Below are 21,260 nucleotides of genomic sequence, written 5' to 3'. Positions count from 1 at the left end.
GCTAGTATTATTTGCTTTCTTCCATATGCCAAATCAGAGGATATAGAATTTGCAGTCAGTTATGTAAATGGGAACTGTATTCAATGGGATGGACACTCATTGCAGCCCAATATGAGAAGGAGCTGTCTTACTGGAGATTGAGTTCACAGAGTCTCTCATGCTAGTGTGCCCAAATGCATGTGTTAGTGGCATTATCATTTGGAAACTTATTAACATGAAATCTTACTGTTTATAATATCTGATAATATGTAATAATATATGTATGTGGATTCCTATTTGAGTGGTAATAGAGTAAAGAATACATATTGCCAAGCTTTCATCCTAAATGAACAAAAGATAATGGATCTGAATTTATGTTTTATTTAACTTATTTAAGACCTAGGTTTAGGGGATCCCTGGGTGGCGCAGCGGTTTGGCACCTGCCTTTGGCCCAGGGTGTGATCCTGGAGACCCGGGATCAAATCCCACGTTGGGCTCCCGGTGCATGGAGCCTGCTTCTCCCTCTGCCTGTGTCTCTGCCTCTCTCTCTCTCTCTGTGTGACTATCATAAATAAATAAAAATTTTAAAAAAAAAGACCTAGGTTTAAAAGGAAATGGTGAGGAGAAATCAGAGACTTATTGCAAGTTGTCCCCGAAATGTATCAACTCTAGATACACTCATTGTAGCCTGAATCAAAAAAGAATGTAAGATAGAGTTTCAGTGGTTCTTGATTGACAAAAAGCATTAATCATGCAAATAGGGAGTATAACGATATCTTGGCCTATCCTGCTGCTAATTTGAGCCAATCTGTTTGCCCACTGAAGTCATTTATGCTCTATTTCAAAAAGAGATTGAGACTATTAAAGGCTTAAGTCCTGTCTTCCATAGTAATGGTGAAAGATTTAGACCAGATGAAAAGAAAGAAAACACCACCGATTCTTATTAAGAGTACAGATCTTTCCTGAGTGGGTCATTTCACAAAGAAGTTTGGGCTCCAGAGTTGGAAACCCTAAAGAATTTAAGGAAACAGAAAGATTGTGGGCAATTTTAAGACTCCATTTGATAGAGATCATGAATTTATGGTCATTAAAATTATGGTGAAGTCATATATATATGTGTGTGTGTGTGTGTGTGTATGCATTTATCTGGAAGGATGTTCATATGTTGATAAGTGAAAAAGCCAGTTTAAAAACTTAGTACATGGGGCACCTGAGTGGCTCCGTCAGTTAAGCATCTTCCATTCTGCTCAGGTCATGATCCCAGGGTTCTGGGATGGAGGCCTGCATCCAGGTCCCTGCTTCTCCCTCTGCGTCTCTCTGCTGCGTGTGCTCTCTCTATCTCCCTCAAATAAATAAAATCTTTTAAAACTGTTATGTACAGTGTTTCTTATGTTTAAATTTGGAATCATTTCTCCTGTTTTCTTCCTTGAGTGCTTTCGTATAGTTATGTATATGCAGGAAAGACTCAGTAAATGTTTGTTTTATTAACTAGAGGCTAATAAAAACTTTGGGACAGCAAGGATTGGGATGACAATGCTCTGTTAAAATAGGTATGCTCTCCCTCCTCTCACTGTTCTTGACCACCTTTCTTTTACTTAATAAACACGGTTTGGGTGCACACCCATCTGTCCTTGTCATTTTTCATGTCAATACAGTATGAATAAAAAATTTTACATTGCCTTCTAGAGTTATCATAACATGTTTTTAGAACATATCTAAGACAAATGCTTAGCTTTAAAATATTTTTATATTCTAAAATGGTATTTATGATTATGACTGAATGAAATTGTTTACTGTGTTGGGAGAGAGCATGAAAATAACACATTGAGAAATCAATTTTAAAACTTTAATCTTTTTTTCCTTTTTTATAGGGCTTATTCCACTAGAAGCAAAATGGCTGAACTCAATACACATGTGAATGTCAAGGAAAAGGTACGATACAGTTATAAATTAGTTATAGAAACTCCAAACTGTGTAGTCTCTAGCTGGTAAAAACTCAGTTACAATGGAAGAAGGGAAAAATGGTTTTAGGGGATATACAGTACATTTGACAACTAGAAAACCACCCAACAGAAAGAATCATAAGAAGCATTTACTCATTGTGTGTTAAGCATATTACTTTCATTTTCTCACTTAATCTTGACCATAACTCCATGAAGTTAATAGTGTTGTTATTCTCATTTTATAGAGAGAAGAACTGAGATATCAAAAAGTTAAGTAATTAGCCTAAGTTCACATAGCTAGTAAGCTACAGAGCTGGGATTTGAATCCAGGCAGTGCCATCCTACAGCTCATACTCTTAACCACCATGCTGGGTTACATCTGAAGGCTAGGGTATTATGTCACATCTCCAGAATAGCCTCATATAGAGATGTCCACAGCATTACCTAGTGGTTATGCTGGATAACCTATAATGTTTCTTTCAATGCAGGGAGTTCATGACTCTGAAAATCTCCCCCTTCTCATTATTTGTTGGGGGCTGATTATACTTCAAAGCCCTCCCATGTCTTGTCCTTCTCTGTGAAGGTTCCTCACTGTTAGGGTCAAAACCCCTCACTTATATATGCTACCGTGCACTATTAGCACTTAATGATCATAAACCGTAGACCATATGAGACCATGGAGACAAATTTGTCCAAGCCATTTATCTGGCACCGTGGAGACTGAGGCACTACAAGAGATTTGTCTGTGGTTGTATGGCAGAGTGGGAAGGTCTCTCCACCTTCCACAGGGCCAACTCCCATCCTCCGCTAGATTGTGAACTACTTGAGGGCAGGAGTTTGTCTTTCATGTGTTTGTATCCTCACAGTACCTGAAACACAGAGTGAAGGGTTAGAGAAGTAACATTTGTGGAGTCCTGACTTTTTCCCTTTCATTTGACAAAGAAGTGTTGAACTCCTCCTTTGTGGCAGACACTGTTCTAGATGCTGGGATTATGGCACTGAACATGTAGGTGAGGTTCCTGCTACCATGGAGCTTGCTTTTTAGGGCAGAGAAACAGAGTCCGTACTGAGAACGTATAAATGCATATAGTCATTTCAGACAGTGGTGTGATGAGGCTGGCCTGGGGAGGGGGTCTTTAAGATGGGGTTGGTCAAGGCAGCCCTCGGCAGAGGAGGGGACACTTGGGCTGAGATGAAGACAACAGGAAAGAAACACCATGCAAAGATCCAGAGACAGAACAGATAGAAAAGCAAGAGCCTGGAGGTGGGATAATTTGAATGTGTTTGGAGGCCAAGTGGTCACTGTTGCCAGAGTGTCCGACAGAGGGATGGCGAGGGGGGATGAGATCAGTGAGCATGGCAGGATCCAGTGTTGGTAGTGTTGGCTCTTCTCCTGTGTTGCTGGACCTCCACAGGATCCGTGGGTGGAGTCCAGGGTTCCACAGACTTGCATGAGAAAAAACACATTTTCAACTTCACTCACATCTAAATGAAATATAGCATCTCCTGCGATCATGAATGCAGGCAAAGGAAGAAACCCACGGTTGCAGCAGGAGTATCTGCGACTTTCACAACTAGAGGTCACAGATACCTTCATATCAAATTACACTCGTTACAGATGTCCTGAAATGTCGTTTGTTCATGACCACTTCAAAACTACTGTAGTTACTGGAACTTCTGCTGCGTTGTGTTATTCGATGTTAATAGAGGAGCACAGATATTACTGTAGCATGACTTTTTAAATTTCAACTTTATTTCAGTGTGAATGGTGGTTTCCTTTATAATCATATGTATTTTATTTAAAACTTCACCAGACTGCCAAAGAGGGCCTGTGCCCCAAAAGGTTTAGGATCTGAAATAGCCATGTAGGGCTTTATTCAAAGGGCAAAAGTAGATGCTGAAAGTTTTTAAGCAGGAGCCTGACCTGTGTGATATTTTTTTAGAGCTCACCCTGGCTCTGTCAACTACTATGCTACCTATTTTACAGATCTTCGTATTAAATAACATGCTGAGGACACGGAAGTTTACAGTATAGTGACTTGGTCAAAGTCAGACTCTCAGGAAATGTGGAGGAGCAGGGAGGGATTCAAACTCACCTGTGTCTGGTTCTAAAGCCTATTTCCTTTCCTCTGCATTTCTGCTTCCCAGAGTTTTCCACCAAAGTACCCCCAGGACACAAAAGAACACACTTGTGACCCCAGGTCTCTGAGAAGATGGCCAAAACCATTTTCTACATCATACAATTTATTTGAAGTCTTTCGTGTTATCTTAGAAATTAATACAAATTTTTTAGTTACTATATTCTATAAGATATTCCATATATTATGTTAATACAAAATTATGTTTACTTATTAAGCATTGAGCAAACAATAGCAGAAAGATGTGCCTCTTTTACATCATGACTTCACATTCTTCCTGACTCACAGTCATAGTCTTAGGTGAGACTGTGTTTCCCAGTTTGAGAAGTTGGGTCTGGCACCACCATGCTGACCCAAGATTGGCCCCTTTCCAAATGTCTGTTGATGAATAGATTGGACAGCTCCTGAAGTTGGATTATGGGAAGGAAAAGCACTTTAAAGAATCAGAGTCATAGTAATCGATTCTTTGTAAAACATGGCTAGTTGGACAGACCAATATGGTAGGCTCAGCAGAAAGAGTGTCTTATTCAAAACAGAGGTGGCATCCAGCCAGTAAGGGGAAGGAGGCTCATCTGTCAGCGCCCAGACCACAGAGGTTCAGTGTGAATGCTCCATGTATTGGCTTAGGCGTCACATTCATCCACTTGTCATGATCAATGGAACATATGTGCACGAAGATTAACAGGAGATGGTGTTTCTGCCATCACACTTCAGTAACTTATCAAAATGCTGGCATTATTTTGAAAGAGGGTGACGCTTAAGTTGTAAATATTATCAATCTGCATGACAATGAAAGTAGAGCTCCTCTAACTCAATTAGTAAATTCCATCTTCCTATACCAAAAGGTTAATAGATTTCTCAACTCAATAAAATAAATCATCATAAACAACAGAAAATTCTGATCATTTATAATTTTACATTGATTTATTTTAGTACATGTATTTCCTTTAGTTATTAGCTTTTATGGCCTTTTTATGATTAGTTTGTTTTTCAATCTGTCACATGAGCAATGACATTTTAGTTTTGAAAATTAAGAATAATAACAACTGTTATGTCTTAAATTATCAATTATAAGCTTTTACAGACCTGAGAATGGATCTATGCAGTATTCTTATAAAAACCTAGCCAAGCACTGTGGGAAATTAATACTTAACAAAAGCCTTAAAAAAAAAAAAAAAGCCTTGTGATGAAATGAGTACAGTAGTTACCTCTAGTGGATCCCCCTGTTGGATTAATCAAAAAGGAGTAGGTGCTTGGTGAAGAAATCATTTCTGTCCTCGGGAAGCTTTTAGTCCAAAGGAGAAACTAACAATTGAAGGTTTAATATCCAAGACAACTGAAATTTGTAATTGACGCTCTCTGTGGCTGTTTTATTTTAAACTATCATTATATTATCGGATTATAAGGATTTAAAATCAAAGTTATCATTGACTCAAAAGTTCAGTCTCCTTAGTGTGACCTACATCCTCTGAGATCTGACCCTGTTGTCTTTTACACCTTGTTTATTGCCATTTACCCACATGCCCCCTTCAGCACCACTATCCTGACCTTGAATGTTCCTGCCTGGGGGCCTTTGCAAAGGTGGTCTCCTCTATATGGTGTCCTCCTCAGGAACCTGGCCCTCACTCACCTCCCTTTCAGGAGCTCTTTCAGGGGAATGTCTCCCTTGTCTTCCCTCCTGCCCCATTTGAATTCTCTATCCTCTTGTTCTCCTTTGAGTGGCTGCTTTCTGATCAAAACCATTATTCAGATTGTGATTGTTAGTTGTCTTCTCAGCAAGCAAGGCTTTGTGCTTCTTGGGGGATGGGATTGGGCCTCTCTTATCTTCATATTCTGGGACTTAACACATAGTTGACCCCCAAATACAATTGTATAAATGAATGGAAAATGAATGAATCGAACATCCCTACTTGAATAATGAAGTTCTTTAGAGACTATATGTCCCATTCACAAAATTTTGCGAAATCTGGAGCCTTCTTAAAAACTAAAATATAGGTTAATGGAATTGTCATCTTATTTTAGTACCCTCTTTGCTATGAGATAAAGCAAGCCTTGAATTGCTTCTTAAAACAGAAAGTAGGGTTACTTAGGTTGACGGTGGCTTTGCACAAAAAATGCAGCATCTTTATAAGATAGTTATCAAATACAGGTGGCCTCAGATAGGTTTCACCATAACAGATGAGGTCCTTTGGTGAATAAAACTAGTCAGCCTGATGTACAAAAAGTAGAAGAAGATGAGGAAGAAGAAGAAGAAGAATTCCACATCTCACTTTGTTAAGGAAAGAATACCAGAACAAAATCTTTATGCTAATCAGGGACCTTATATTTGGGACATCTTCGCTTTTTACAACTCTTCTAAATGACATATTTTTTAAGGAGTTCAGTACTAGAAACTCATGGATGAATTAGGAAAGAGGCTCAGTAGTGATCATTATATTATTTCTCATGTGAAATACTTGATTGTCAAGCTAAATTGATTAATAAAATTTTATATGTAATTCTCAACTAAAAAAAATGATTAGAACTGGCAAAGACAAAATAAAATTTCTAGTCAGATATTTTCATGCATTATTATAAATCAGTTTAAATAGACTATAATTCAGCAATACAATTTGGGGATGGAAACCAGAGGGGAATCCTTGCTTATAAAATGGGATTACAAAATAATATTTACTGACTGTCCAGTAATGGACTGATAACTCATTCCAACAAAGAGTGATCCCCAAGCAACCTTAGGGAACCGTGTATGCTTGGGACGTGATCTCCAGTGAGGTAAGGTCATGGAGTTTAGAGACAGAGGCAGAGATTATCAAGTCACCTAACTTTTCTGGGCCTCGTTTCCTAATCTGTAGATTGGACATGGTAATAATACCACCTAACAAGTCAGCAAATACAATAATAAATTGAGTGTATGAGCTCTTAAACTCTAAAAGATCTTGGGGGAGCTCATCTGTTTTCATTTTATAACATAAAAAATGGAAAAGGAGCTCTAATTAGCATTCTTGTTTAGAACTCAAAATACAAATTTACACAGAACCAAGATTAGAAAAAAATAAATAAAAAAGCCCAAATGAGAAAATGAATATAAAACTGGACTTGACTTTTTCAAACAAACATTTTATAGCTATTGCTGAGCCTCACAAAAAATAAGTGAGGCTGGAAAACAGAATGATATGGCAATGGAGAATAGCTTAGTCTGGAATATCCTTGCTGAGCTGTACCACTTATTGTGAATAGCTTTGAGAGCTCTTAACATTATAGAGGTAAATTGGGCTGTAAACAATAATCATAGAGAGTCATTAAATTGAAGAAGGAAGAAAAGGAGGGAAGAGCCTCTAGTCCACCATAAGGACAGAGAGGGGTCATTTCTACAGATGACCGAAATAAACTGTATCCTAAAGTCTGTCCTCAACAGGTGGGCAGATGTCCCATTTTATGTCTCTTTTTTCCTATTAACTGCCTTGATCTACGTTTTACAACGTACTGAAATATAGTTCAAGTCTTTTTTTTTTAAGATCGTTCAATTCTTTATGTGGGATGGGGTATGGTCAGAAAAACCTAAGCATTTGATTAAAGAAATTTTAGCAGGGTCAAAGCATCTGTAAGATATTAGCTTCATTTAACAGAGAACTCATTTCATAGGATGTGGGACAATTTTAATGATAGGCTGTTGTGTTTGTTTGTTTAATTCCAGTGTAGTTAACACACGGTGTTATATCAGTTTCAGGTGCATGGTACACAGTTGTTTTTAAAGACCAAATCATGCCAGCTTTGGGGCAAATCTTAATTTCATGATTTTGTAGGGATGTGTAAATCAGTTGAGCCCAGTCCTTGGATTCAAACAGCAAAAACACACACCACACAAACGGCTTCCAGGTTTCACATGGACAGGTTCTTGTCATCATTTTCTCATAGGAAAGGGTCATTAAATTTCCCTTTCAGAGAAAGGAGAAACATTGACAATAGTTATTGCCTAATGCTTATGTACAGAACTGCTGTTATTGTTGCTTGGCAACTAGAAGAGATTTGACAGGGAGTCTAAAGGAACTGAATGAATAAATGGAAATGTCAGCATCAGTTTCAGGGGATAAGAAGAAATTTACTATTGCAGGATTAGCATCACATTGCTTTTTCCAGGCTACATGATTGGAATTCACAGTGTTTCTGTTCTGCTTCTCCTGCCCCCCTCCTTCCAGCCTTTTGCTGGGAAAGGAGCCCCTTTTGCACTGTGGCTGAGAGGTATATGTAACATAGATGGTTAATGCTAAAGTATACAAGGGCACACCAGAAATTAAAACCTTTGGCAAAAAAAAAAAAAAAAAAAAAAAAAAAAACCTTTGGCAGCAGGGAAAAAGTTACTTCTGTTGGCAATCCCTTGGAATTTATGGGCACTTCACCAATATTCTAGCTGTTTCTCACAATGATCCTTCGTATTAAATTATCCAATTGATAGGGATTTTTAAAAAATGACAAGGCTACAGTGGTTTCTTCTCTTCTGACCTTGAGCACTAAAAATCTCTCCAGATATGTTGGATTAGGTTAGATTAGATTAGATTAGATTAGATAGATTCAGCACTTAAAAGTGTGCTGCTTATGCTGTTATTGAAGCCACTCTTTCTCTGGAAGTCATTCCTCTACAACTTGATTACTTGCTCCTTACAAACACAAATGGACTTTTAATTTAGTTGTGTACTCAGGGGCTCCTGTAATAGTAATATCATAGACTTTATGTCCCTAAAATATTTGTTAATCAATATTTAGCTAAATAAATGAGCCAAGATTCTGTAATGGTGGTTCTCAGCTCCACCCCCAAGAAGGGTGGAGGGAGTGGACCATGCCTCCCTGGTTTGGGGCAAACATTGGAATGTCAGTGGGGAAAAGACAGGACTAATTAGAAAAAGCATATTTGTGTTCCTTTGCGTCCTCCAGGAAGCAGATGCCAGTGTGGAATTAGATGAGCAGGAGATTTCTTGGGGGTAGGGCCAGTGACAGAGTGCTTATAAAAGAGAAGGGAGAGGAAGCATGAGCAAGCAGGAAGCATCTACACACTTCGATGCAGGTCTGACATCTTTGAAAGAAGAGGGAGAAAAAAGGAAAATCCGGTAGGAAGAGTGTGAGCTTGCAGTGCAGTTTGAAGGACATTTCTGCTGATAGAGAATCCACTGACCGAGTCCCACATCCCTTAGAAATGAGTTTCCACTAATACCTGCCACCACAGTCACTGGCTGGGAGTATCCTGTGGGGAGTGTGGCTTGGGTTCCGTTGTGGCTTCCCACAGTGAGAGATTTTCATAGCACCACAATAATTCAAGAGTATAACATTTTATATTTTAAAAAAATGGAAATACGTATATTTAAATTCAGTCATATAAGAGAAAAGCATAAGATTTATATGTTCATTGTAAAGAGTTAATAAAACTTTGAGAACCACTGTTAATTAGTAAATTAAAATGCAAACTCCAGTATCCCCCTACTCCCTTAGCAAGCTAAGCCATACTGCCACTGGTATTAGGGAGCCTTAACTTCTTTGGCAAATAATAATATTTTCTATTAAAAATGTATTCTATTTCTAATCACATTTAAAGAAACAAAACATGTTAATTTTGCTGAAAAACTGTGTGTCCTTTGGTAGATTGTATAACCTTTCTGGCCTTCAGTTTCTTTATCTGCCAAATGAGAGAATTCATGTAGAGGATTTCCAAAACCCTTTCCAACTCTAATGTTGGAGAAGTTCATAGTCATTCCCACCTTATAGGTATTTTATAAGACCATCAAAGTGGACTGCATCGTGGGTCAGAGAACATGGAGGCAGTCATGGCTCTGAAACAAATTAGCTGCCTCAGTTCAAATGTAGGACATAACCTTCCTGTACTCAGTTTCTTGTAAAATAAAGAAATTTTATTAAACCAGCTCTAAGGTCCATTTGTGGCTCATTGGTAGGGCATTTCTGATGTCACCCTGTCTATAGACCCTTCAGAAGAACTCTGCTTCTCAGTCCTTGAAGATAACTGTCAATAAAAATGTACTGAAATGATGATGGGGATCAGTTACATAAGCTAAAGTTAATGTTTTTTCTTTTATTGTGGTAAGAACATTTCACATGAAACCTCCTCTCTTTAAGTGTACGATGTGTTTGTTAACCGTAGGCCCAGTGCACATCCCTAGGACTGAATCATCTTGCATCATCACTGAACCTTTGTACTCATTGAAAAGCAACTTCCCATTTTCTTTTCCCCGAGGCTCTGGGAACCCCTGTTCTTACTCTTTGCTTCCATATGAGTTTGACTATTTAGATACCTCCGATGAGTGGAATCATGCAGTATTCACCCTCTGTCTGGCTTATTTCACATAGCAGAATGTCCTCAAAGTTCCTCCTTGTTGTCACATATGACGGGAAGTTTCCTTCTTTCTTTGAGGCTGAAGAGTATTCCATCCTATTTACATACCACATCTCTTTATCCACGTATCCATCAGTGGACATTTGTTAATGTTTGGCTTTTTTATTGGCTGAAATTGTAATTTTAGCTATTCAACCAAGACTGAATATGCAAACTAGTTTTAACTCTTTATTACTGCCTTTAGAGGAAAAGCAAACAAATGCATAAAATCATCAGGAAAACAAAATCGGATGATAATATTTATGGATGTTTAAACCAGTGTGCCTGTTTTGAATTTGTCAAACCTGTTAGAATTAAAACATAGTATAAAGGTGAACAGCTACACTTCCCCCGTAGCAAGTGTTCCTGGTTTCCATGGTGTTTAGACAGTCTCCTTACTTCACACCACAGTGAAAAAATATCCAAGGTTGTGATATAATTTAGAGATTAACTTAACTCCTTTATTCCGGTATTGACTAACAGGTAATTAACTTCTTTATTCTGGTATCGATTAAATGGTAATCGTGATTTACATCTTCCTGGTTACTCTTTATCTGAAAAGTTCTGTGAATGAGCGGGGGCGGGGGGGGGACCCCAGAGGGAGAGTGGACGTTAATAATTCCCTTTTTCCCCCAAGTGGAGACCTTAAATTCCAAAGAAGAGGCGGAAAGCTTTTTACTGAGTATTCCAAGTTAGAAGCAGATCAATTAAAAGCATCTTACTTTTCCATTCTGATTAAAATCTCAAAGACAAAATCCCTTGAAAAAAATAACATTGCCTTTTTTTTTTCTCACTAATAAGTCGAAATGTGGAATCCATCAGAGAAAGTAGCCAGACAGAGTATTTACTCAAGTCCTAATACTGTGTGGGTGCAACGGGCTGCTGGAAGCACTTCCAGGGGACCCAGGGGCTTGCCCTGGTCTGAATTATGTACAAGTCTAGCTGGTAGTTCTGGGAAAGTATGAGGGGTCAAGCCCAATTACAGCAACACACAGGTATGTACTGAATCCATGCTAGCTAAATGGGTAAAATGAAATGTGTATGAAGCTCTTTGCTCGTCTCCATATGGATGAGAGGGACCACTGCTGCTAATAGCAGCCATTTGATATATATTTTTTAAACCTGGAAGTATCAGATTAAAGGTCAGAATTTGAATTATGAAAAATTTATCATGGACTGAAATTAAAAGATTTAAGACACTTTGGTTATTGGATTTTAATTTCACTATTTCTTTAGATAGGAGAAAAGTCCACATGAGTATCTCTTGCTCTCCAAGTCATCAGGTCATTTCTAAGAATTAAAGAAGTTATGTAACTTTAAGCTATTGGTTTTCATTTAGTATTATAACAACAGTTCAGTTAGTTCGCCTCCCTCCCCCACCTTCAGATGTTAAGTGACTTGACAAAGCGTAGACCTAGAATTGATGGAAAGAAGTCTGGGTGGTGGTTGTTTTTAACCCTTGTGTGCTATTCTTCAATGGCTGGAACAACATTTCTCCCATTGAGAGATGGGGTCTGTGTCCCTCCCCCTAAAATTAGGTAAGTTTTTGGAACTGGTTGACTAGGGCAGTAGAAAGGAAATAACACCGTCGTGTGACTTCTAAAGTGGGTGATTCAGCATCTTTCTTACCAATTGGAACACTTGTGCTGGTCCTCTGGGCTGCCATATAAACAACTGAATTATTCTACTCCCACCGTGGTGTGCAGAAGCCCAGGTTAGCCCATAAGGAGAGGCCACATGGAGAATGCCTGAGGCTCCATAAAGAGAGGAGAGATGCCCGGCTAGATCCCACCCATACCTGCGTCCCTCGGCCCGGCTATACCCTCTCCTCCATCTGTCTGCACAAGAGACCCAAGCCAGACCTGTGCAGCTGAACTCCCAAATTCCTGGCCCACAGAAATGTTGAAAAATTACAGACTGATTGTTGTTGTTGCTGCTTTAAGACTTTATTTATTTATTCATGAAAGACACAGAGAGAGAGGCAGAGACACAGGCAGAAGGAGAGAAGCAGGCCCCATGCAGGGAGCCCGATGTGGGACTTGATCCCGGGTCTCCAGGATCAGGCTCTGGGCCAAAGGCAGGCGCTAAACTCCTGAGCCACCCAGGTGTCCCTGATTGTTGTTTTAAACCACAAAGTTTGGGGGTGACTTTTTATGAAGCAGTAGCTATCTGGAGTACGCTCTCTAAAAGTAAAACTGTCATAAACCAGAACTGATATTTTTGAAGTTATGGTGTTGCGTAAGTAGTGGAGAATGACTAGATGACTAGATGGTACACACAAGTGAATTAGTGGGTAGGTGAGCAGTCTACACCTAAAAAGAGGTCTGCCTTTCGCGATCCTCTTTCTCTTCCGTACTGTCCCTTACTCTTGTGTTTCTCATTCATGGTTCTCAGTTTCTGGATGGACATTAGAATCACTTACGAAAACAAAAAAAGAATCAACGACCAGGCCTAGATTTAATTGTCAGAGGTGTAGGAATATTTTTAAAATTCACCAGGCAATTCCAGTTTGCAGCTAGGGCTGAGAATCGCTATTTGATGGCGAGACGGTGCCCAAATCTGTTTTTCCTGGCTGGGTTCTTCCTTGGAACTGCAGATTCAGAGATTGAGCTGCTTTCTGGGTATCTGCATATGTAGAGACCTCACAAACCCCTCAAGTAGAGTGCTGCACCTCCCCCAGGGCTCCTTGTCTCTCAAATGACACCACTCTCCACATAAATGGTCAAGCCAGAAACCTGGGTCACCCATTGTCTTTTGTCTTCCTCATTCCTTGCAGCTACATAATACAAATTAGTCACTTCTTCTGACTAATTTGGGAGTCATTCTCTATAAACTGCCCAATCTTGGGCTATTTTCTGTCCACTGGACACTGCATCAGAATCCTGCCATCCACTTGACCTCCTCCCACTCACCCAAATGGAAACAACAGTGACCTTCTTGAATATGCAAATATCACTCTCCTCTTCTGAGTAAACCATTCAGTGGCTTGCCCTTAAAATGATGAAGCGTGCTCAAAATGAGAAGATGGCTTACAGAGCCCTACACATCTTTGCCCCATGCCTTTTCGATCCAGCTTCAGCTGAAGTCCCCTTCCTTGTAACAGGCAATGCTCCCACTGTCCGGAAGCTTTGAATGTGCTTCTAGTCACTCCGTTAATAGATGTTGTGTGCTCCTCTTGGAACACTCCATTTCTCCCCGTCCCCGTCCCTCGTGGCCTTAATCACCCTTCATCCTCAGTGCTCAGATGGCGCCTCCCTGACTCTAGATGAGGATAGGCTTCCTTGTGATGGCACCCAGAGCGTCTCTAGTCTCTATGCCTTCTGTAGCATTCCTCAAGCATCCGCCTTCCTGCCTTCCTGCCTTCCTGCGCTGTGAACTCCAAAGCCGGTCAGGGAGTGTGTCCGTCACCACCTACAGTCCAGCCTTTAGCATAGTCTGTACATTGTGACTGAATGAATGAATAAGCAAATGAGCATGGGTTAAGAGGTGAACATCAGCTCGGAAGGAAGTTCTTGTAGTAATACTCTGGCCTCTGTACTTGGCTCTGACCCATCCAAGCTTCAAATCAATTGGGATAAGGTATAGAAGACATCAACTGATTTTAAAAGCGATACAAAGTTAGAAGGAACGGCTAATGCATTCTCTGTTTTTTTGGGGGGGTGGGGGTTGGGCAGGGGGATGGCAAAAGCAAGGTTCCAGGGGATAACAGCTGGCTTGAGGGATGGGTCAGAATTTACAGATTGAAACTTAACAAAGATGAATGCAAAATCCTACACTTGCATTCTGGCTGCTGCACAAGTATAGGACAGGGGACACTTGGCGAAGAAACAGTCCACGGTGTGTTCATTGCAAAGGAAGCTCCGTTTCAGCCAGTAATTGATGTGACTTCTAAAAGTGCTAATGCCATCTTGGATTCCTTTAATGGACAAATGGAGCCCAACCAGGACAGCTGCAGGTCCCACAGTCCTCTGCTCTGGTCCAGCCACTCCTGGAGCAGTGTGCTTCATTTAGAACCACATTTCAGTCAGATGCTGGACCACGGTGGTAAAAGCTTGGGAAGCACAAACAAAACAAAAACAAAAACCCAAACTGCTGAAGAGAATACATAGAGAATACACTTACTCCATACAAGATGGCATTCTGGGGAACACTTTGATCCCTCAGAAAAAGTGAAGGGCTGGCTGGAGGGAAAGGATTATATTTATACCCCAGAAGACTGGGACCAAGGATTGGCGTATCTAACATCGCATCTCTGGCCACATCCTTCTTATCATTGGCCTCTCTCATCCTCCATCCTCTCCCTCCCTTTGACATCTGCTCTGTGTTCTGGACAGGATCCCTCATCCCTCAGCCTCTCCCTTCTCTCACTCCATCACCCCCCTTCATAGACCACAGAAGCCTCCATCAGCTCCATTTATGATTCTCAGCCCCACTATCCTGGAGTCCTAAGATGTACCACCATGTTCCATAGGGTCTGTAACCTTGAATCATTCCTTTTCTCTGTTCCTGCTCCTGGCTTACTGAGAAGTGCTGTGAAGACCATGACAACTCTGTGTCCAGCACTTGTGGAGACCCTCACTCCTGCTCTTCATTCTTCCATTCATCAGGGCCACTCCTCTCACCTTCCCTGAGGCAGCTCTAGGCCTGTTCCCAATATTTAAGCCCTGAAGCGAGCTGTAAAATTCACTCAGGAAATCATTTCCTTACATTCTCCTCTTCACAATCTCAAGTTTGTATTATACCCTCCTTCCTCTTCTTTCTCAAAATTCTGAGAATGAGAGGGAAGACTGTCCCCTCCTTTCAAAAGCTTGCTTTCCCACATGGATTTTGATACCAGTTTTCTTTCATTTCCTCTGGGGCTTTGTTTCATAATTCATCTCCTGTCTTTCCTCTGCTCAAATTCTATCTCATTGCCGGCTCCTTCCCTCAGTCTGATAAACATACTCACCCATTTTGGAGAGGCTAATTGTGCAGTGATTGTTTTAAGATGGTTTGGAGAGACATAAAAACCCAGCCAGAGAATTCCATCAGAAGGCTTTTTCCAGAGTCCAGGCGAAAAGCAAAGGGAGCATGTGAGGGGTAGTGAAAGGAAGCATAGAGAACATGTGAATCAGAGAGGATTTCATTGTCAGAATGACTTTTGTCTGGTTGTAATTTATGACTTTGCCTTATTTTCCCACTGTTTTGTCAGTTCCTGGGGGCAAAGATTGTGTCAGATTCATGTCACTTTACCTTACAAAATCTGGCTTGAATGAATAGTTGGAATTCCCTCAAAATACATGTGTGTGGTAGGGAATGCTGCCCTTTGAAAGGCATCTTCTTTTAAAAGATTTTATTTATTTATTCGAGAGAGAGCACAAAAGGTTGGGGAGCAGGGGCAGAAGGAGAAGCAGACTCTCAGCTGAGCAGGGAGCCCACCACGGGGCTCCATCCCAGGACCCCGAGATCATGACCTGAGCCCAAGGCAGATGCCTAACCGACCGGAAGCATCATTCCTGGACGGTAGACATTTTCTTAAAGAGGTTAGTTGGCAAGCCAGGGAAAGTCATCCCTGTATTAGGAAGAAGAAAGGAGCAGACCTTTGCTCCTCAATTGTGCTCCCCTGTATTAGTTTCCCTTCGTTGTAGCAAGTCACCACAAATTTAGTAGCTTTAAACAACACAAATTGATTATCTTACATTTCTGAAAATCAGAAGTCCAGAGGGTTCTCACCGGGCTCAAATCAAGATGTCAGCAACAGCTGTGTTCCTCTCCAGAGGCTCTAGGTGCAGAATTTGTTTTCTTGCCTTTTCCAGCTTCTAGAAGCTGCTTGCACTCCGTGGTCATGCCCCCTTTCCTCTTCAGACTTAGCTGATCAGGTCTTTTTCACATTGCATCACCCTGACGTTGACTCTCTTCCTCTTCCTTCCACCTACAAGGACTCTGTAATTATATTGGGATCACTGAGATAATCCAGGATAATGTCCCCATTTCAAAGTCAGCTGCCTAACAACCTTAATTCTGTGCATCCTGAATTTGTCAGGTAACCTAATATATTCACAGGTTCCAGAGGACCAGAGCATGTATGTCTTGGGGGTCCGTAACCACGCTTACCACCTCCTTGGACAAGCAGCCTCTACATCACCCAGGAGCTTATTAGAAATGCAGAATTTGGGGCTCAGCCCCAAGCATCTGAATCAGATTCTGCATTCTGATCAGATTACTAGGTGATTTGAATACTTTAAAGTTTTGGAAGTCACAACTAGACTATCTCTAAGATCTTCTCTACTTTAAACTTCCCATGATTTTATGAAAATTGCATTTTTTCCCACCTTCAAATCTTCATTATTCCTTCTAATCCTGGTTTCCTGCCAAAAAAAAAAAAAAAGTTAATTTTGATTTGTACCCCTGGTGTTAATTCCCAAAAAGTCAGCCAAGTAGAACATGACAACACCTCATGCATATTTTTTTGCTGGCAGAAAGTAGATGTAAGAAAAGGCAATTAAATTATAGAATTATCCATGATGCAGAGGTACTGGTCTACAAAGAGTATTTTCTTCCTCAGGATTCATAAGAGAAGTGCCTTCATTAGCGTGAAAATATTAGTGGTCCAGCAAGTGAAGCAAAACATACACAGATGAGCTGTTTTTAAGGCATCTCTGAATGGCTCAGCATTTGAGAAATGTGACCAAAGCTGATTATAAAATTCCTTTCAAAGTTGCAGGAATGGCAAACTCATAAATAACTCTGGCTCTCACTGATGTGAAAAGGAGGTTGCTGGCTGTTTGATTGCTGTCCTTGTTGTAGGGGATACGATTAAGCTGCAAGACTGCAAGCTCCTCAAGGCCGAACCAGCCATGTACAATGCCTGGTACCTAGGAACTCCATCCATTGTGGGCTTGAATACTTTTTAATACTGTAATACTTTACACTGAATTTCAGAAATGCACCGGGAAAGAAGTGGATAAATAAAACTGGAATATTTCATTGGCCATCTTCCTAGACTTCCTACTCCCTTTGGTTCATTCACTTGTTCATTCATCTATTCAGCAAACATTTATGGATCATTTACTGAATGCCACCCATTGTTCCAGGCCCCTATCAATATAAAACTATGGTCTCTGTCACTCAGGAGCTCATATCCCAGTGGAACAAATAGTCACATAAGTAATTATGCCAACACGAGTGCAGAAAGCAGTATGTGAACAAGGCTCATGGGCCTTTTCCATTCTGTTCCTTTCACATTCTAACTGGATTTATCTGGAAAATCCTCTATTTCTCCCCTTTGCCAATAGAATCAATTATTTGGGTTTATTATTTTTATCTTCAGCCCTCGCTGCTAGCGTTGCATCTAGGCACTTGCTGCTTATCGTGGAAAATGAAACCCTCTCAAACCAGTGCAAGTAAAAGAGGGGTTATTAGAAAGGTCCAGTAGGGTCTCGTGGGACTTCAAGGAAAGTGAGAGGAGCAGGAAAGGCAGGAAATGAGGCAGCTCCAGAACAGCCCCGCTTCATCTCCACTCTGTTCTCTCTCATGGTGTCAGATAGTCCAGAGTCCCAAAGGCTGACAATCCGATGAGCCCACTTTGTCTTTCCTGACAGGCTGCTCCCTGACCCCTGTGACCAGTGTCACTACATCTTGATTGCTTCCTTCATATCACTCACTTAGTGTGAGTTGCAGTTATATACAGTTTAAATTTACACATTCACACATCTTTTCCTGTGTACATTTGTTGTGATCATATCTGTTTCGTTACTGCTGTATCCGGCCACTAGTACGGTGCCTGACCATAGAAGGCATTTAGTGAGGGAGTAGTGAAAGCCTTGGGTCTGCTCACCGTTCACTAAGGCTGTGCAGGAAGTTTCTTGAGAAGTACCAGCACCCTGGCCACATGTTCTTTCCATGTCAAAGACACTCGAGAGGGACCCTTCTCCTTTGTGGCTCAATGTAAATGCACCAAGACGTCTCTTTTTGAAATTTATTGAGCAGCTAATATATGCCAAATTCTATATCAAACACTTTACATGCATCATCTCCTTTCGTTTTTACTGAGACTCAAGCAGGTAGTATCCTCATTCTACAGCGACAAAACCAAGTTTTAACAGCTTAAGCAGTTCATCCAAGGTCCTAGGGCTTGTAAGTAGGGGGACCGAGGTTATACCGTAGGTCAGTTTAAGAGCTGTGTCCTCTGTAAAGTATTCCCTCCAGGCAGGCCTTACTGCTGTTCTCTCTGTAGTACCACATACCTTGTTCATGAAGACGGCACTTTCACGTGCAGATGGCTCTGGCTCCCCTGCTACACTACGCTGTCCCTCTTAGGGCAGGAACTGTATCCTGTTCCCCTTTGCATCCTCAGCACCTGTCACTTTGTGGGAGCTCAACCAGTCTCTGTCTGTGGGGCTGACCTTTGCAATGACAGGCAGTTACTATGCTATTTCCTATTTTTTAAATCTCACAAAATACTATGAGTACCTAAAAGGAAGTAAAATTACCAAGTGTCGTGAATAATCCATCCCATCTCTGTTATTGAAATTTAGAGGACATACGCAGATCCTCCCCACCCCTGTAACGTTGAGGTCATATCACAGTCAACTGACCCCCCACCCCCATGTTATTGTGGATGGTACATGCAGAGTGATGGGATGGCTCAGACCTGCTGGCATGATCTTCCTTTGACTCAGAACGGCAGATGGATACAGCTAGGAGCTGGCATTCTCTCACTCAACAAATTAAGTACCTACTACGGGCCCGTCGTTAGTCAGATGGGAGGGCGTGTTGAGCATGTGGAAAAGTCTGAGAGGAGAACTCTTGCCCTCATGTCGCTTACCATTGAATAAACACAGTGCGTATGCGCTTAGGATAGAGAGCAGAATGTGCTAAGTGTAAATAGGCACCTACTGATAAAGTCTGTGGGAATTGAAGGGGGGGGGGTGACTTCCAGCAGGGCCAGTAGAAAAGGACTTCGTGAAACACGTGGCATCTCAGCTGGACTCTAAGATTCGGACAAGCAGACACCTTTCGTGTCAAGGGCAAAGCACAGAGGTGGAGGTGGGGCCTTTTGGAAGGGCAGTTGAATGTGAGACCGTAGGGATGTAGCTTTATTCTTAAGAAAGGGAGGAAAACGCCACGGCTGTGCTCTAGGAAGTGCAGTCTGGGGTGGCCTCGGAGTGAATTTGCTGGAGACACTGGAAGCAGAGGGAGCAGTTATTCTACGTTTATTTGATAATACTGGGTCTCTCCTGATCACACAGCTGTGTAGGTGGATTGAAAACTTTGGTCAGAGAACCATTTTTTGAAGCCCAGACATAGTCTTAGTGACTCATCAGTAAGCCAAGAAGACTTTCTAAGGAGTCATCACAGAGAGGCTCAAAAAAAGCACACTGTGAACGAGGAAACCTGCTAACAGCTCTTAAACCAGACAACTCAAGTCCAGGGGAGGTCGGGTAACGTGGGAAACTGCAACCAAACAGCGTCTGTGAACGCCAGGCCGCCTCGCTGCTCGGTGCGGGCGGGATGCCAGCAGGGCGGGCCTGAGGCCCAAGCGGGCAAAGCCTGCTGAGCCAGATAGAAGGCCCCAGAGAGTGGAAGAAGGAAGGGGAGCTTAAAACTCAGAAGGTAAAATCAAAACAACTTCTGAGGCGCAAAAGGCAGATTTCGCAGTTGCAAACCGAATTTGCCAGGCCGGGCTTAACTTGGTAGAAGCCAAACGAGGGAAGTGTGATTTGAGAAAGCTGAAGCAGCTGCTGAAGGACCTGCCGGCTAAGCGGTCCCCACTGTCACCCAACAGTGCGCCCCTGAGGGGCCCGGCGAGGGCCCAAGAACCCAGAGGGTGTAGCCGCAGGGCTGCCAGCCAGCCTCCATGGGCGCTGCTGCTGCAGGCACCCGCTCGGGCCGCGGGCCAAGTGAAGGCCGCAGACCCAGTGAAGGTCGCAGGGGCCGAGTGAAGGCCGCGGACCCAGTGAAGGCCGCGGGGGCCGAGTGAAGGCCGTGGGCCAAGTCAAGGCCGCAGACCCAGTGAAGGCCGCGGACCCAGTGACGGCCACAGGCCGAGTGAAGTGGGCTCTACCAAAGTCCCTGCAGGCCTGAAGTTTGCGAGCGACCCATCTGGGACCTACCATCAGTTACGCGTTGATTGTCCCTTCCTCCAGGAGCTTCAGTTCTCTGAAGCTGTAACCCTCACTGTAACCCCGCCTGTGTCGCCCACTCCTTATTTTTAGGGTCACTTCATCATGAGGCCTTGCGAAGGTTTAAATGCTTAGACCCCTCATTATGACTCTACTGTGTCCTGAATCTAGTGACACCGCAAGGTTCCTGTATTTTTACGCGCACATCTGAGCACATAGGACTTCTCCGTCTTTCTCAAAGACGTTTTCATTGGAAAATAGATGGTAGCAAATTTATAAATAAGAAGGTGGAAAAACAATACTACACTCTTCACATTAGCCAAGCCCTGTGATGAAAGCGAACATAGAGCTTGGCCTGGAAATTCACTAGAATTCAATATTACTGTGGAATATCTAAGAATAGGCAGAAATTCTTTTTTCTTTTTTCTCGTTTCTTTACAACTTGACGTCCATGTCTTAAGTATCTTCCTCTGAGAATTGTATGCAATATTCATTGTTAGATTTGATATCAGAACTCAGTTATTGGCAATTTTCTTAGGATATGTTTGGAGCTAGTGTATATAAAATGACAAGGATGGATGTTTTCCATATCTGACTGTGGTTGTATTTTTTTTCCTTTTAAAGAGGAATAGGCAAGGGCTGTATAAATGTCTACAAGGGAAGTGTCTCTCCTAACTCTGGGAAACGAACTAGGGGTGGTGGAAGGGGAGGAGGGCAGGGG

The 21,260-nt window shown here is 41.8% G+C and overlaps 1 protein-coding gene across 22 annotated transcripts in view; it reads left to right on the top strand.

The window, feature by feature from the left end:
- Window positions 1-21,260, top strand: part of SPATS2L (spermatogenesis associated serine rich 2 like) — a 160,985-nt gene that overhangs the window by 79,164 nt on the left and 60,561 nt on the right. For all 22 annotated transcript variants that reach the window (XM_072741846.1, XM_026002590.2, XM_072741856.1 and 19 more), the window contains one exon: window positions 1,851-1,911. In XM_072741846.1, the coding sequence (XP_072597947.1) occupies window positions 1,873-1,911 (39 nt within the window). In that variant the 5' untranslated portion in view covers window positions 1,851-1,872. The remainder of the gene's footprint in view (window positions 1-1,850; window positions 1,912-21,260) is intronic.

Source organism: Vulpes vulpes, chromosome 16 (genome assembly GCF_048418805.1).
Source record: "Vulpes vulpes isolate BD-2025 chromosome 16, VulVul3, whole genome shotgun sequence".
Lineage (NCBI taxonomy): Eukaryota > Metazoa > Chordata > Mammalia > Carnivora > Canidae > Vulpes > Vulpes vulpes.
This window is presented reverse-complemented; position numbering and strand designations above follow the sequence as displayed.